Here is a 16751-nt window from a genome sequence, read left to right on the forward strand (position 1 = left end):
ATCACTTTAGAAGAAAATTGTTTAAAGATAAAAGAATTTTCATACATTTTCGTTTTAAAAAAATTAATTTTCACCGTCAATTTTCAAATATTTGGTAAAAAATTAATCTGTTTTATTAAAATTTAACTTTTCTGGTTGAAAATTTACCTATTTTATTGAAAAAATTTTTTTCTCTCTAAAGATTTATCACTTTAGTTGAAAATTGATTTAAAGATAAAAGAATTTTAATACATTTTCGTTTCAAAAATTAATTTTCACCGTCAATTTTCAAATTTTTGGTAAAAAAATGAATCTGTTTTATTGAAAATTATTTTCTTTTCTCTAAAGAATTATCACTTTAGTTGAAAATGGATTTAAAGATAAAAGAATTTTCATGCATTTTCGTTTTAAAAATTAATTTTCAAATATTTGGTAAAAAAATGAATCTGTTCATAATTTCAGCTGAAAATTCATTTCTTATGTTTGAAAATTCAACCTTTTTTTCTCATAATTTTGAAAAGATTTTTAAAAAATTCGTTTACAGAATACGACGCACTTTCTCGACTGGGTATATCAGACCCACGAGGGTTCGTAAAACGCCACTTTCCGAATGAAAATCTAACACTACTCGACACAGTAGCTGTCGGCTCGGCAATATTAGACCAAGTCGATGCAAATATCGACGAGGCTTTAGTAACCGAGTCCTTCACAGATATTTATCCTCTTCTGCCCTCCGTCTTCAGTCCCAAAGACGTCGAAACAATCATAAAAGAAACTCTAAACCGAACAAAAAAATCGATTCACATCTACGCCTCAACTGTCGTAGTTCCCGAGACTTTTTTGCAAACTTTGTACAAAAAACTGGAATCACTGGCCGAAAAACGAGCGATTGAACTCGTCGAGAGTGGAAAATGGCTTCAGTCAATTGCCGAAAATAAACTGAGAAAGCCAATTGAAATTAGCGATAATAAAAGCGACCGAAAAACGGAAAGAAGAAAGAAGGCGATTGGCGGAAAAACGGGCGGTGGGACTCAGGGGCGTGAGACGAAAACGAAATCCACCAAGAAAAAATATCAGCAGGGAAAAAGTCAGGATTTGGATTCTGATGAGGAAACTACAAAAGTTAGCAAAACCGCTCTTATTTTAATGACTCGCGAGGAAATCCGGAAAGAACTTGAAAAAGATCCAAATCTTGATATTGACGATCTCGTCGACGAATTGGCGGCTTATTTGCAAATTTTATTGAACAAACACGTGACTCATGTGGCGGAACAATTGATGCAAAAAAGCAGCAACACAAATTTGAACGAAATTGAGGATCGACTCAATATGATAGCGGTGAATCTTCGAGTTTTTGATAAAGGGATTAAAAATTTGGAAAAAAGTTCACAGACGCCGATGGTGAAATATTTGTTGAAAACTTTGGGTCTCGATTTTGTCACTGATATTTTCAAATTGGCGACTCAGCAGAATGTTACCCAGTGTCCCAACAATTTGACGACGGAAGCGAGACAGAAATTGCTTCAGGAATTTCCGAAAGGTAATGTTTTTTTTTGTATTTTTTTTTTTTTTTTAAGTAAATTTAGAAATTTATTAATTTACGGATTTATATTGAAAGGGGTCATCCACAAAGTAGAAAAAATAAATTTAAAAAATGGTAATAAGTCCGGGAAATGATAGTGAATTTTTTTTTATCGTGAATTTTAGAAATTTGTAGAAGAAAAATTTGTCCGCGTAATTCAAAATTTGTTTACTTTACTAATTTTTTATTTAAAATTTTTATTTCTAAGCGTACATTTTTAATTTTAATAAATCTTTTCTTTTTTATTTATCTTATAAATTGTGTTCAACTTAATAAATAATTTCATAATAATATATCCTTAATTAAAGGATTTTCTTCAATTTTAAATATTGTTTTACTCTAAAATATTCAATTTGAAATTTTTTATTTAAAAAAAGATTAATTTTTGAATATTTTGCAATATTTGAATTTTTATTTAAGACAAGTAAATTGAAACCAAATATTTAAAAGTAAATAATCTTTAACTGAATTGTTTGACATAGAAAACCTGAAATCGTTTAATGTTTGAAGATCCTTTAAACTTTGAACGTTACAATTTTAATTGTTGCATTTGAAAAATGCTTAATTTGTAAGTGAAATTTTAAATTTTTGATGCATAATTTACAAATGAACATTTGAATATTTTTTGAAAATTTTGTTTAAATCTTTGAAAAATTTTTTAAATATTCTCTTAAAATAATTTTTCAAAATAAAAAGTTATTTTTAATTTTCCTAGGAATCTTAAGAAAATGTTTTTATTCTTTTCAAGCCTTTCACCGACAAATAATAAATGTTCAATTGTTATTTATACATCCAAATTGTAGAAAAAAATCAATTCATTTTGACATATATTTAGAAGTTCTGAAAAAAATTTCCAAAATATATTTAAATTTAAAACCAATTTAAAACAACTTCCAGATTTCTCGAAATTTTGAAGATTTCCAAGGATGTTTAAACTATTTAAAAAGAAAAAAATTTAATTTCTAATTTAAGAGGTATTCAGTTAAAATTTTTCAATATATGATGTTTTAGCTTAAAATTCCTTAAAATTATATAATTTCAAAAATTTTAAAGTTCATTGATTGATTTTTTCATTTAGAGCATTGAAAATGATAACGTGGTTTTATATTTTTTTATATTGAAAAATGTTAGTACCTTCAATTTTATACGCGTAAATTATTGAGCATTTGAATACAAAATTTTTTAAATTAAAAACTTGTAAATTTGAATTTTAAAAGTTCAAAATTTAACAGTTCCACTTTAAGTGCTTTTATTTGCAGCTCAGTTTTTATTACCTCAAGTGGACATTTTTTTAGCCTTAGTGTTCCATTTTTTTAAATTCATTAACTGTGAAAAATTTTTGCGAACCAGGAAAAAACTGGGAAATGACTGGGAATTTATTTGAACGATTAAAACGGCCACCCTGCGTTTTTAAAATAATTTTTCAAATTGTGATTTTTATAAATTTATATATCATTTAGTTTAGAATGCCTATTTCGAAAATCATTCACTTTAAACATCTTTCATTTCGGATTTTAAATTTTTAAGCATATATTTTAATTTAATGAATTTTAAAATGCAGTTTTAAAGGTAAAAAACATTTTTTAATTAAAAGTTTTTAAAGTCGGAGATTTTTGATAAAAAACAAGGTAAAAAATTAATCTTTTTTTTTTTAATTCATTTTTCTAGTTGAAAATTTACCTATTTTATTGAAAATTATTATATCTTTTTGTGTTAAAGATTCGTCATTTTAGTTAAAATTTTATTTCCTTAATTAAATTTTTTTCAATGAAAATGTAGCTAACTCATATTTAATTGAACATTTATCTTTTTTAGCCAATTTTCAAATATTTGGTTTAATATTCACATTTTTGTTACAAATTAAACTACTTAGTCTAAATGCATCTTTTTTTTTAAATAAAAATTCAACTGTTTTTTTTTTTTCAAAATTCGTCCTTTTGGTAGAAAATAAATATTTTTTTGTTTTGTTTAAAAGTAATGAATTTTTAATTGAAATTATGAATTTGAAACCAAATAGTTCAATTTACAACAAAAAGGGGAATAGTTACATTTTAAACAAAATAGTAAATTTAAAAAAAAGCATTTTAACTAAATAGTTGAATGTTTAACTAAATGCTTAAATTTTTCACTAAGAAATGCAAAATTTTAATTAAAAATGTGATAGTTTAAATGCAGGAATTTTTAATCAAATAATTAATTTTTTTACTAACAAAATATAAATAATTAATTTTTTATGAAAAAGATACATTTTCGTTTAAAAAATTAATTTTCACCGTCCATTTTTAAATATTTAGTACAAAATTAGACTTTTTTTATTAAAAATTCATTTCTTTGTCTGAAAATTTACCTATTTTATTGAAAATTATTTTTTTTGCTAAAGATTTATTAGTTTAGTTGAAAATTCATATTTTTTGTTTGTTAAAGATTCGTCATTTTAGTTAAAATTTCATTTCCTCAATTAAAAATTCTTTTTTTTTTATTATTAAAATTAATTTTTTTCATGAATGTAACTACCCTATATTTAATTAAATATTTACCTTTTTTTTAACCAATTTTGAATTATTTTTAATAAAAATTCAACTGTTTTTTTTTTAAATTCGTCCTTTTGGTAGAAAATAAGTTGTTTTTTTTTAATTAATTTTTTTAGTTCGAAAATTGACTTATTTTCTTAAAAATTAGTTTGTTTTTTTTTGCTAAAGATTGACCACCATTCATTTTTTTTAAAATAATTTCTTAAAATGAAAATGTAACTATTCCATTTTAATTGAAATTAATTTTTGAAGTAGCATGGTGAATCTGTAACCAAAAAAATATTTACAAGAAAACAATTTGAAAAAAAATGAATCTGTTCATAATTTCAGCTGAAAATTCATTTCTTATGTTTGAAAATTCAACCTTTTTTTCTCATAATTTTGAAAACATTCGAAAAAAATTCGTTTACAGAATACGACGCACTTTCTCGACTGGGTATATCAGACCCACGAATTGTTTTACATAGAAAGCTTTGAATCTTTAGATTATTGAAGAACTTTTAATCTTTTAGCGTTACAATTTTAATTGTTATATTAAAAAAGTGTTTAATTTATAAAGGAAATTGTTCAATTTTCACGCATAAATAACAATTGAATACTTATTATTTCTAGAAAAAATTTGAGTAATTTTAAGAGATATTTAGAGGTTTTGAAAAAATTCAAAATTAATTAAAAACTTGAAATTATTTCAAGTAATTTAAACGAAGTGTGTCAACATTGTTTCAGAACTTCTAAATATATTTTAAAATTAATCGAAATTTTCGTTCAATTTTCCTAAAAATCTTAAGAACATTTTATTTAAAATTCGGCTGTAAGTATTTGAAATTATTTCAAGTTTTAAATTTATTTCGAATCTTTTAAAAAATTCTAAATATCTCTTAATATTGGTATGATATTTTTACAAATAATAAGAGATCTATTGTTATTCATAAATTCAGATTTTTTTAATTTGCAGGATTTTCTAAAAATCATAGAAAAAATTCAATTCATTTTGAAATATATTTTAAAGTTCCGAAAAAAAATTCAAAAATTATTTTGAATTTGGAAAAATTTTAAACCACTTACCACTCTTAAATTTTAATTTTAAAAAGTTGATTTCTGATATAAAAAATTCAACAAAATAATAACATTTTCGACTAAACAAATGACATTTTAATATTTGAATTTTTTACTAAAAAATATCAGTTTTCAATTAAAAATGGACTACTTTCGTTGTTATTAAAAAATTAATTTATATCAAAAATAAATTTCTAATTAAATAATGAAATATACAGCCAATGAAATTAATTTATGACTAAAGTAACAAACATTCAGCAAAAAAAAACTAATTTTCAACAAAATATTTAAGATTTTAGCAAAAAAGGTTATTTATATTTTTAATCCAAAAATTAAATTATTTGATAAAAAATTTATGTATATTGTCTATTTAGTTAAAAACACATGCACTCTATTGAAAATTAATTTTTTCATGTAAAATTAAACTGTCCCATTTGTAATTAAAATATTATATTTGTTAGTCAAACATTTAAACTATTTAGTTAAAAATTCAACTATTTTGTTTAAAATGTAACTGTTCCTCTTTTTGTTGTAAATTGGACTATTTGGTTAAAAATTCATAATTTCAATTAAAAATGCATTACTTTGAGATAAATTTCTTACCAAATATTTAAAAATTGGCTAAGAAAAAGATCAAAGTTCAATTAAGAATAAAATAGTTACATTTTCATTTTAAAAAGTTAATTTTTTACAACAAAAATGAATTTTTAACTAACGAAATTAATTTTAAAATAAAGTGATGAATCTTTAACAAAAACAAGACGAATCTTAAACGAAAAAAATAAATTTTTAAGCAATATATGTACCAAAAATTATAAATTGACGATTAAAAATTGAATATTTAAATTTTGAACAATACGGTTGAATTTTCTTTTTAAAGAAATGCATTTTAACATTGCATTTGTAATCAGTGTAATTTTTAACAAAAAAGGTGAAATTTTAACAAAATAATTAAATTTTTGATTAAAAAATATAAAATGTCAATTAAACATGGGATAGTCGAATGTTCAGTGAAAAAATTACATTTTTAAAAAGTGAATTAATTTGTAACAAAATAAATGTAAACCAACTAGTTGAATTTTTAACAAAATACATGCATTTTTAATCAAATAGTTTAATTGATTATTAAAAAATATCAATTTTTAATTAAAAATCGAATAGGTACATTTTCATTTTCAAAATAAATTTCCACCAACAAAAAAAATGAATTTTGAACAAAATAGTTCGATTTTTAACGGAGTAAATTAGTTTTCAACTAACATGTTGAATCTTCAAACGAAAAATTAATTTTTAACCAAAGAAATAAATTTTTAACTTAACTGATAAATCTTCACCCGATAAAAAACTCAGTTTAACAAAATAGTTAAATTTCGAAACAAAGTAATGCATTTTTAACTGAAATTATGAATTTTTAACCAAAGAAAATGAATTTTCAAAAAAATTGCAAGTTTTTAACCAAAGAAATTAATTTTTAGTTAACATGATGGATCTTCAACCAAAAAAATAATAATTTTTAACTAAACTGATAAATGGATGGCCAAAAAACTCATTCTCAAAAAAATAGTTAAATTTTTAAACAAAGTACTGAATTTTCAATTAAAATTATGAATTTTTAACGAAAGAGTTCAATTATTTACTAAAAAAATATAAATTTTCAATTACAAATGGAATAGTTACATTTCTAACAAACAGTAGAATAGTTCAATTTTAAGTTGAAAATTTAATTTTCAAAAAGGATAACAACTAATTTTCAACAAATAAAAAAAGAGTTTTCAATAAAAAAATTAATTTTGAAGCCATATTGTTGAATTTTCGACATAAATGTTAACTTTAATCCAAGAAGATTAATTTTGTAAAAAAAATAAAGTAAATTCACAATTAAACATTTCATAGCGGATATTTCATACAAGAAAAATTTACATTTTAAATAAAAAAAACAATTGAACTCGACCAAAAAGGACGAATTTTCAAGAAATAATTTGAATTTTCAACCAAGACAGAATAAGTTTCAACCAAAGGGTTGTTTTTTTTTACCAAAAAAGATGAATTTCTAAATCGCAAAGATAAAATTTTAACCAAAGAGTTGATTTTGCACCCATGAAATATTTTTCAGTCAATAAAGAAAAAAATGTCTTTCAAATTTTGAATTTTCAGGCTATAAAAAGAAATTTTCCACAATTTATTTCCACAGTTTAATTTTCGACCTAAAATAATGAAATTTGCAAACAAATAATAAAATTTATAACAAAAAAAGATATGGTTTCATCTAAAAATAGTTGGATTTTCTTATTGGGTTTTGTCATTTCAGTTCGCATTGAAGTGAAAAAACGAAAAGAAAATTTAATACTTTAAAAATATTATGTTAGAAAACTGGAAATTTTGCACAGGAAATGCAGTTAATTTTCCACTGCTAAAAAAGACTAAAAAAACATTGTAGGTCCTGCTGAAATAAAAAAGTGTACACGCGCCATACTTGTTATTATCACATTTTCTTTTCTTTTTCAAACAATTTTTGTAAGGTAGCACGGGTGCAAATTTTTTTACAAAAACACCTTGCGTGATTTTTAGATGACCCCTGAGGTTCTAAATTTATCAAGGAATCTGTATTATCATCAAAGAATGACCAAATTTCTTAACGTCTTTACAGGCTAGATGGAGCTATGAATAAACAATTTAAAAAATTTAATTGTTCTGAAAAAAGAAAAAAGCGGAGCGAAAGGAGAATATTTTTCCTCAGAAAAAAATTTAATTAACAAATTTTTTAATTCATCTGGCCTGTAAAGACGTTAAGAAATTCTGTTATTCTCTGATGATAATACAGATTCCTTGAAAACATTTACATCCCACACAGTGGGAAAAAAATACTTTTTTGGTTCAAAATAACGTACTGTCTACAAATATTGACCGATTTGGACATAAAAAAAATCGAAAAAAAGCTGATCAGACTTCTAAGAGAGTTGTCGTGTCTGATTTTTAAAATAGGCTTTTAATTTTTTATAAACAAACAAATACAGCGAAAAAATGGCAATTTTATTTATGTCACGTTCCCGGTGGTCTTTAATAACATGACAATTTTGGAAATCTCCTAAGTTTCATAGAGCAACATTAGTTAAAGTTATTCCAATTTACCGTAATAAACCAATTTTTATAAACAAATTATTTGTTGAAAAAATATTTCTTACGATTTTCCGGTATTTTACCTTTCTTGAAATTATATTGCAAGAAATTTGAATAAAAACAATATAATAGTGAAGAAATTTCTTCTTCAGATTATTACTGTTAATATTAGAAACAAATTTAATAAAAATATTAATAATTTATTGATGAATTTTATGATGTTTTTTTATCAATTTTAATAAACAAATGCAGTATTAAGGCATCTGTCGACGGAATTGTTGTTTTCGATGTCGGACTTTTTAATTGGGATTTTCATAATAAATGAGCAACATTCATGTTTAGTTTATAAATTTTATGTTTTTTTTTCAACGAATTTAACAAACAATGCATTATTCGGAGATTTGCTGAGGAATTTTTTTCAGTGCGGTCGCTGGACCGGGAAACCGGGAAATGACCGGAAATTTTACAAATATTTAGAAGAAAAATCTGTCCAAGTTCGATTTCCAAATTTTTAAAAATAATTAATCGAATTTTTATCTTTTTCAATTATGACATCATTTGGTTTACGAGGTATAATTCGAAAATGTTCTACTTTAAAATTTTTCCGTTTTAGATAATTATTTTTAATTTAATGCATTTTAAAATAAAGTCTTGAACACTGAATTAATTAAAAATTAAAAGTGCCGAAGTTGCAAATTTCTGATAAAAACCGCTGTTAGTTCATCAGCTGTAAATATAAATCAATTATTTTTAAAAAGGAACAATAATTGATTTTTCAAAACGATTCTAAATCCGTTCAAAATTAATAATTTGCAGATTTTAATGTTAAAAATTAAACCGTTTCAATTCGAAAATCTTAGTTATTAAAAAAATTCGAAAGTTTTATTGAAACTTTATAAACTATTTTTCAATTAAAAATAACTTCATAATAATGTATTTGTGATTAATGAGTTTCACTAAATTAAAAATATTTTTTCGGTCTAAAATATTCAATTTTTGATCTATTCAATTTCAATTTTTTTAATTAAGAAAAAAAAATTATTTAATATTTGGCATAGAAAGTTTTGAATCGTTAATTTTTCGAAGAGCTTTTAAACTTTGAACGTTACAATTTTGATTGTTATTTTTTTTTAATGTTTAATTTTTAAGTTAAATTGTCGAATTTTGGTGCTTAAATAACAATTGAAATCTTACTATTTGTAGAAAAAAATTTGAGTAATTTCAAGAGGTATTTAGAAGTTTTAAAATACTCAAAATTAATTTAAAACTGGAAATAAGTTTACATAATTTAATCAAAGCGTGTACCGACAAAATTTGACTATTCGTACTAAAATTTTGTTGCAAATATCCACATCATAATTTAAAACAATACGTAGATTTTTGCAGATTTAAAAAAAAATAGACAGTTTTGAAGAATTGTGAAAGGCTTTAAAAGAATGAAAACATTTTAGTAAGATTACCAGGAAAATTGTAAAGAATATTTCCTTTTGCAATCTTATTTTAAAAGAATATTCAAAAATATTTCCAAAATCGTTAAAAATGAATCTGGAAGATTTTCAAAAAATCTTTTTAAATTTACCGGATATTCTAAAAATTGTAGGGAGAATTCTATTCATTTCAAAAGATATTTAAAATGCCTAAAAAATTTTCAAAAATAATTTAAAAATTAAATAAATTTTAAATAAACTTCTAGATATCTCGAGATTATGAAGTACAATTTTTAAGATTTTCAAGGATGTTTAAACTACTTAGGATAAAAATAATTAAAATTCTAAATTCAAGAAGTCTTCAGTGTAAAAAAATTTAATTTTCAATGTTTCGAGCTTAAAATTGTTTACAATAATATAATTTTGAAAAATTTTAATTTCATTGATTCTTTAATTTAACTTCAATTTCAAAACTTTAAAATTCAAGAGTTCTATTTTGAGTACTTTAATTTGTAGTTTATTTTTTATTACTGCAAATGAAAAAATGTTAAACTTTAGAGTTCGAATTTTTTAATTTTATTGATTTAGTTATAAAAACTAAACCTCGTTGATAAATTCTATGACGTTCAAAACAAATTTAATTTATTTAGTATAAAGTTCTTATAATTAAAAAAATCACATAGAAATAATAAACATTTTTTATGTCGAAAAATTTCTGATTAATGGATTTGTTTATTACATTTTTCTATAACAATAAAAATAATAACCTGAAGAAGAAATTTCTTTATTATTATATTATTTTTTGTCCAAATTTCTTACAATATAACTTTTAAAGACGTAAAATTATGGAAAATCGTAAAAAACATTTTCTCAAGAAAAAATTTGTTTATACAATTTTGTTTTGTATATTATATAATATTGAAATATCTTTATCTAATGTTACATTATAAAACTTGGCCGATTTCAATAATTTTCATGTTTATTTTCATTTTATGTTTATTTACAAAAAAATTGAAAGCCTAATTTAAAAATCAGGCTCGGCAACTCTTAAAATTACTAAATTTATTTTCTTTCAACATTTTCTCTTTTTTTTCTATTCAAGGTACTAAAGAAAGCCTCACAGAATTGCACAGAACAGTTGCTGGAGAATCGATAGACGATTTTTTAAATGCGATTGAACCGGCAATGACTGCTTGTTGTTTGGTTCTAAAAAAATACGACAAGAAAAAAGATAGACCTGTAATTGTCGGTCACAGAGAAGCTTTATTGGAACAAATAAATTCCAGTCAGGATCCAGCTTTGGTTCTTCATTTGGCGACGAGTTTATTGTTTATTGCTGCAACTCAATGTGCAATTCACATGTCTGGGAGACACGTTTCTTCAATTCTTAATTTTTTACAAAATCAATTGGTGCCTGAGACAGTATCTATTCTCAACAAATATCACGGTAAGGTTTTTTCTAATTATAGTATAAATTATTATTAATTTTTTTCGAAGAAAATAATTGTTTTTTTACTAAAAAAAATACGAATACTCAACAAAATACATCAATTGCAAGCAAATAATTTAATGTTTAACCGTAAAATGTTAATTTTTTAACAAAAAAGTACATTTGAAACCAAAAATGCTTATTTTCTACTAGAAAAGACGAATTTTCAAAAAATTCTATGCATTTTCAACCAAATAGTTGAATTTTTAAGCCAGAAAGACGATATTTCAAAGAAATAATTGAATTTTCAACCTCAAAATATTATTTTTCAATGAAAAAGTTCATTTACAACCAAGAGGATTAATTTTCTACCGAAAGAGATGAATTTTCAATAAATTACATAAATTTGAAACCAAATAGTTACATTTTCATTAAAAAAAAAAATTATTTTTGATTTAAAGACCTCATTTTTAAGCCAGAGAGACGAATTTTCAACCAAATAGTTAAATCCTGAGGTAAGGACATTAATTACAAAAAAAAAAACAAAAACAATTTTTAACAAAGTATTTCGATGTTAAACTAAAGAGTCGAATTTTCAATCAATTAAAAATATTTTTACCTAAATAGTTGAACAGTTAACAGTTAAATATTCAAGCCAAAAGTTCAGGCTGTGACAAAAAATGGAATAGTTAAATTTGCATAAAAAATTAATTTTCAATAAAAAAAAAACTAATTTTCAAGCCAAAAAGACGAATTTTCTACAAAAGAGTTAAATCTGAAGGACCAAAATATTAATTCCCAACAAAATAGTTAATTTTCAACCGAGAAGGTTAATTTGCTTTAAAAAAAGACGAATTTTGAACCAAATAGATAAACTTTCAGGTAAGAAAATAAATTGGTTATAAAAAAAAAGTTTTTCAATATTGAGCCAAAGAGATGCATTTTTTAACGATTTTTAATAATAAAAAAAGGATTAAATTAAATAGTTAAATTCTCAGTTAAGAAAATTAATTAATAAACTAAACTAAAAAAACAATTTTCAACAAAATATTTCAATTTTGAACTAAAGAGTCGAATTTTCAAATCCAAAATATTAATTTTTGACAAAAGCCTTAATTTTCAAGCAGGAAGATTGATTTTCTACTAAAAAGGCGAATATTCAATCAATTACATACATTTTTAAACAAACAGTTAACTTTTTAAAATAAAAAAGATTAAATTTTATACCAAAATTGGAATAGGTACATTTACATTTAAAGGGATTTTTAATAAAAAAAAAAGAATTTAATTTTCTAGCCAATTATTAAATTTTCAAGCTAAAAAGACGATATTTCAACAAAATAGTTGAATTTTCAAGCTCACAATATTATTTTTCAACGAAAAAAGTTCATTTTCAACCAAGAGGATTAATTTTTTACCAAAAATACGAATTTCCAACAAATTACATAAATTTTCAACCTAATAATTAAATTTTTAATAAGAAAAATGAATCTTCAATTTAAAAAAAAAACTAATTTTTAAGCCGAAAAGACGAATTTTCTACCAAATAGTTAAATTTTAGACACCATAATATTAGTTTTTGACAAATAAAGGTTCATTTTAAACCGAGAAACTTAATTTGCAAAAAAGACGAATTTTTAACCAAATAGGTAAACTTTCAGGGAAGAAAATGAAATGTTAATAAAAAAAATTTCAATTTTAAAGCAAAGAGATGAATTTTTAAACCGAGAAAATTAAATTTCAACAAATTATAAACATTTTCAACCGAACAGTTAAATTCTCGGGTAAGAAAATAATTTATTACAAAAAAACAAAACCATTTACAACAAAGTATTTCAATTTTTAACCAAAGAGTCGAATTTTCAACTCCAAAATATTAATTTTTAACAACAAAATTCATATTGAACATGGAAAAATATTAATTTTCAAGAAAATAATTAAGTTCACAACCAAAGAGCTGAATTTTCAATTAAACTGGTGAATCTTAAAAAAAAGAAGAAGAAGAATAGTTGGTTTTCAACAAAATAAATAAATCTACTTAAAAAGATAAATTTTCAACAAAAAATATAATAGTTTAATTTTAAGTTAGAGAAATAAATTTTTAAACGAATGACATAAATTTTCAACGATATAGTTAAATTTTGAACATAGCAGATGAATTTTTAACGAAAAATATTAAATATCCATTTAAAAATCAACGAAAAATAGAGTTAAATTTTTAGTTGAAAAAAAAAATTTATTTAAAAAAATATATTTTTCAATTTTTTTTAAACTTATTTTTAACCAAAGAAGGAAATTACAACCAAAGAAATAAAATTTCAATTAAAAAATTAATTTTTCACAAAAAAAAAGAAATTTGCTCAAAAAATTAATTTTCAACGAAAAAAAAAGAATTTCAAGCGACATGGTTGAGTTCTTAATAAAAGTGCTGAATTTTAAATTAAACTGGTGAATCTTAAGGATAAAAATAATAGTTGATTTTCAACAAAATGGATGAATTTTTTAGTAAAAAAGATAAATTTTCAACAAAAAATAGAATAGTTTAATTTTAAGTTAGAGAAATAAGTTTTTAAACAAATGAAGTAAATTTTCAACGATAATATACTTACATTTTTAACAAAACGGATGAATTTTTAAGGAAAAAGATTAATTATCCATTTAAAAAATCAATGAAAAATAAAATAGTTGAATTCTTAGTTTAAAAAAACTAATCTTCAATAAAAAAAAAAACAATTAATTATCAATTTGAAAAAAAACTTGTTTTCAACCAAAGAAATAAAATTCCAATTAAAAAGACTATTTTTTACCGAAAAAGAATAATTTTGTACTGAAAAATTATTTTCAACGATAAAAGGAATTTTGAACAAAATATAGTTGAATTCTGAACCGAAACAAATTTTCTATCAAAAAGTTCAATTTTAAGCACCAAAAGACGAATTTTCAGCCAAAAAGTTAAACTTTCAGGGAATAAAATGAACTGATAATTAAAAAAAAAAATTTTAATTTCAATTTTGAACCAAAGAGGTGAATTTTTTAAACCGAGAAAATTAAATTCAACAAATTACACATATTTTCAACCGAATAGTTGGATTCCCAGATAAGAAAATTAATTTATAACCAAAAAAAAAAGAAGAATTTTCTACAGAGTATTTCGAATTTTCAATAAATTACATAAATTTTCAACCAAATTGTTGATTTTTTAAACTGAAAGCAATCAAATTTTAACGAAACCTGGAATAGTTACATTTTCATTTACAAAAATTAATTTTTAATTTTGAAAAACGAATTTTCTACAAAGAAGTAGAATTTTCCACCCAAATATTATTTTTTAACAAAGTTTTTTTTTTACCAAGAAGATTAATTTTCTATAAAACAGACGAGTTTTCAACCAAATAGTTAATTTTCCAGTTAAGAAAATTAATTCTTAAACAACAAAAAACACAGTTTAAAAAAAATATTGTACATTTCAATTTTGAACCAAAGAGATCTAGTTTTAATAACAATAAAAAATGTATTTTCAACCTTATAATTAAGTTTTCAGGTAAGAAAGTTAATTTACAACCAAACAAAAACAACAATTTTCAACAATGTATTTCAATTTTGAACCAAAGAGATGAATTTTCAATCAAAAAAATTAATTTTCTAAAAATTGCATAAATTTTCAACCAAATAGTCGAATTGTTGAACTAAAAAAGATTAAATTTCAACCAAAAATGAAATAGGTACATTTCCATAAAAAAACAAATAAATTTTCAATTTGAAAAACCGAATTTTCTACAAAATAGGTATATTTATACTTATATTTTCAGTTAAAAATAATAATTTTTAAAAATAGAAACAAAAACTATTTTTCAAGAAAATAATTAAATTTTTAAATAAAAAATGGAATTTTTCAACCATGAAGATTCATTTTTGACCGAAAAGGGCCAATTTTAAACAAAATTAATTTATTTTAAACTAAGAAAGATAAGTTACAAAATTAATTTTCATGCCAAAAAGATTAATTTTCAACCATAAATGTCAATTTTTTACCATAAAATATGCATATTTTAAAAAATATACATGAATTTTCAATTTAAAAACTATTATATTTTTGGTCCAAAATTGATCTATTTTGGTAGAAAATTCAACCGTTTGCTTGTAAATTAACTTTTTTGTGGAAAATTAATTTTTTCGGATAAAAAATTTAACTCTTTTGTAAAAAATTAATCCTTTTGCCTTGAAAATTTAAGAATTAGGTTGTACTTTTTTTCTTTGTTAAAAATTTCAACTCCTGTCTTTTTGTTATAAAATTGAGCTCTTTTGTTTGACATTTTTTTTTTTCGTTTTCTATTCTTTGGTTGAAAATTCGTGTTTTTAATTTGAAAATTATTCTCATTTGGTACAAATATAATCTTTCTAACACAGCTGCTTCGATGAAAATTAAACTATTTCGGTTCATAATTAAATATTAAATAAAAAATTAAATATTTAATAAATTTCATAATTCATTAATTAAAAATTCCGCTCTTTGGTTAAGAACTTACCTATTTTTTTGAAAATTTCTGTTATCGTTAAAAATAATTTTAAAAAATAATTTATTCTTTTTTGATAAAAAAAATCTTTTTAATTGAATTTTTATTTCTTTTGTTGAAAACAAGTATTTTCTTAAAATGGAAAATTAATTTTTTCAACCAAAAATTTAACTTATATTTTTCGTCGAATTTTTTATTGGATATTTAATCTTTTTATTCAAATTCATCTTTCGTAATTTCAAATTAAACTATTCTTTATTGAAAAGTTCTTTTTTCGTTAAAAATGAATTTTTGAAACAATTTTTTTTTTTTCATAAAAAATTAATCTTTGTAACTGATATTTTATTTCTTTCATTAGAGTTTCATTTCTTTGGTTCAAAACAAGTTTTGTTTTTGAAAATTATTTTTTTTATTGAATATTATTTTTTTTTAGCTAAAAATTTAACTATTTTTTTTCGCTTATTTGTTTTAATGGATATTTAATTTAACTAAACCACTTAGTTGAAAATTTATTATTTTTTCGTTGAAAATTAATTTTTTAAGCAAATTTATTCTTTTATGGTAAAAAATTAATTTTTTCAACTATAAATTTTACTGATCTATTTTTCGTTCATTTTTTAAAATAGATATTTAATATTTTTTGTTAAAAAATTATCTGCTTGGTTTAAAATGTAAGTATATCGTTGAAAATTTATGTAATTCGTTAAAAAACTTATTTCTCTGACTAAAAATGTAACTATTCGTTTTTTTGTTGAAAATTTATCTTTTTTAGTAGAAAACTCATCTATGTTGTTGAAAATCAACTTTTTTTTTTGAGATTCACCAATTTAATTTAAAATTCAGCACTTTGATTAAGAACTCAACAATTTGGTTGAACATTCTTTTTTTTCGTTGAAAATTAATTTTTTAAGCAAATTTATACTTTATTTGGTAAAAAATTAATTGTGTAATTGAAATTTTATTTCTTTGGTTGAAAACAATTTTACTTTATTGAAAATTAATTTTTTCAACTATAAATTAAACTATTCTAATTTTTGTTGAATTTTTTTTAATGGATTTTGAGTCTTTGTGGTTAAAAATTCATCTGTTTGGTTTAAAATTTAACTATATCGTTAA

General features: G+C 22.0%; 1 protein-coding gene across 1 annotated transcript in view; it reads left to right on the top strand.

The window, feature by feature from the left end:
* Positions 1-16751, top strand: part of LOC117171665 (E3 UFM1-protein ligase 1 homolog) — a 35665-nt gene that overhangs the window by 18059 nt on the left and 855 nt on the right. The window contains exons 4-5 of the mRNA XM_033359176.1: positions 524-1519; positions 10795-11139. Coding sequence (XP_033215067.1) covers positions 524-1519; positions 10795-11139 — 1341 coding nt within the window. The remainder of the gene's footprint in view (positions 1-523; positions 1520-10794; positions 11140-16751) is intronic.

The sequence above is a fragment of the Belonocnema kinseyi genome, chromosome 4 (genome assembly GCF_010883055.1).
Source record: "Belonocnema kinseyi isolate 2016_QV_RU_SX_M_011 chromosome 4, B_treatae_v1, whole genome shotgun sequence".
Classification (NCBI taxonomy): domain Eukaryota; kingdom Metazoa; phylum Arthropoda; class Insecta; order Hymenoptera; family Cynipidae; genus Belonocnema; species Belonocnema kinseyi.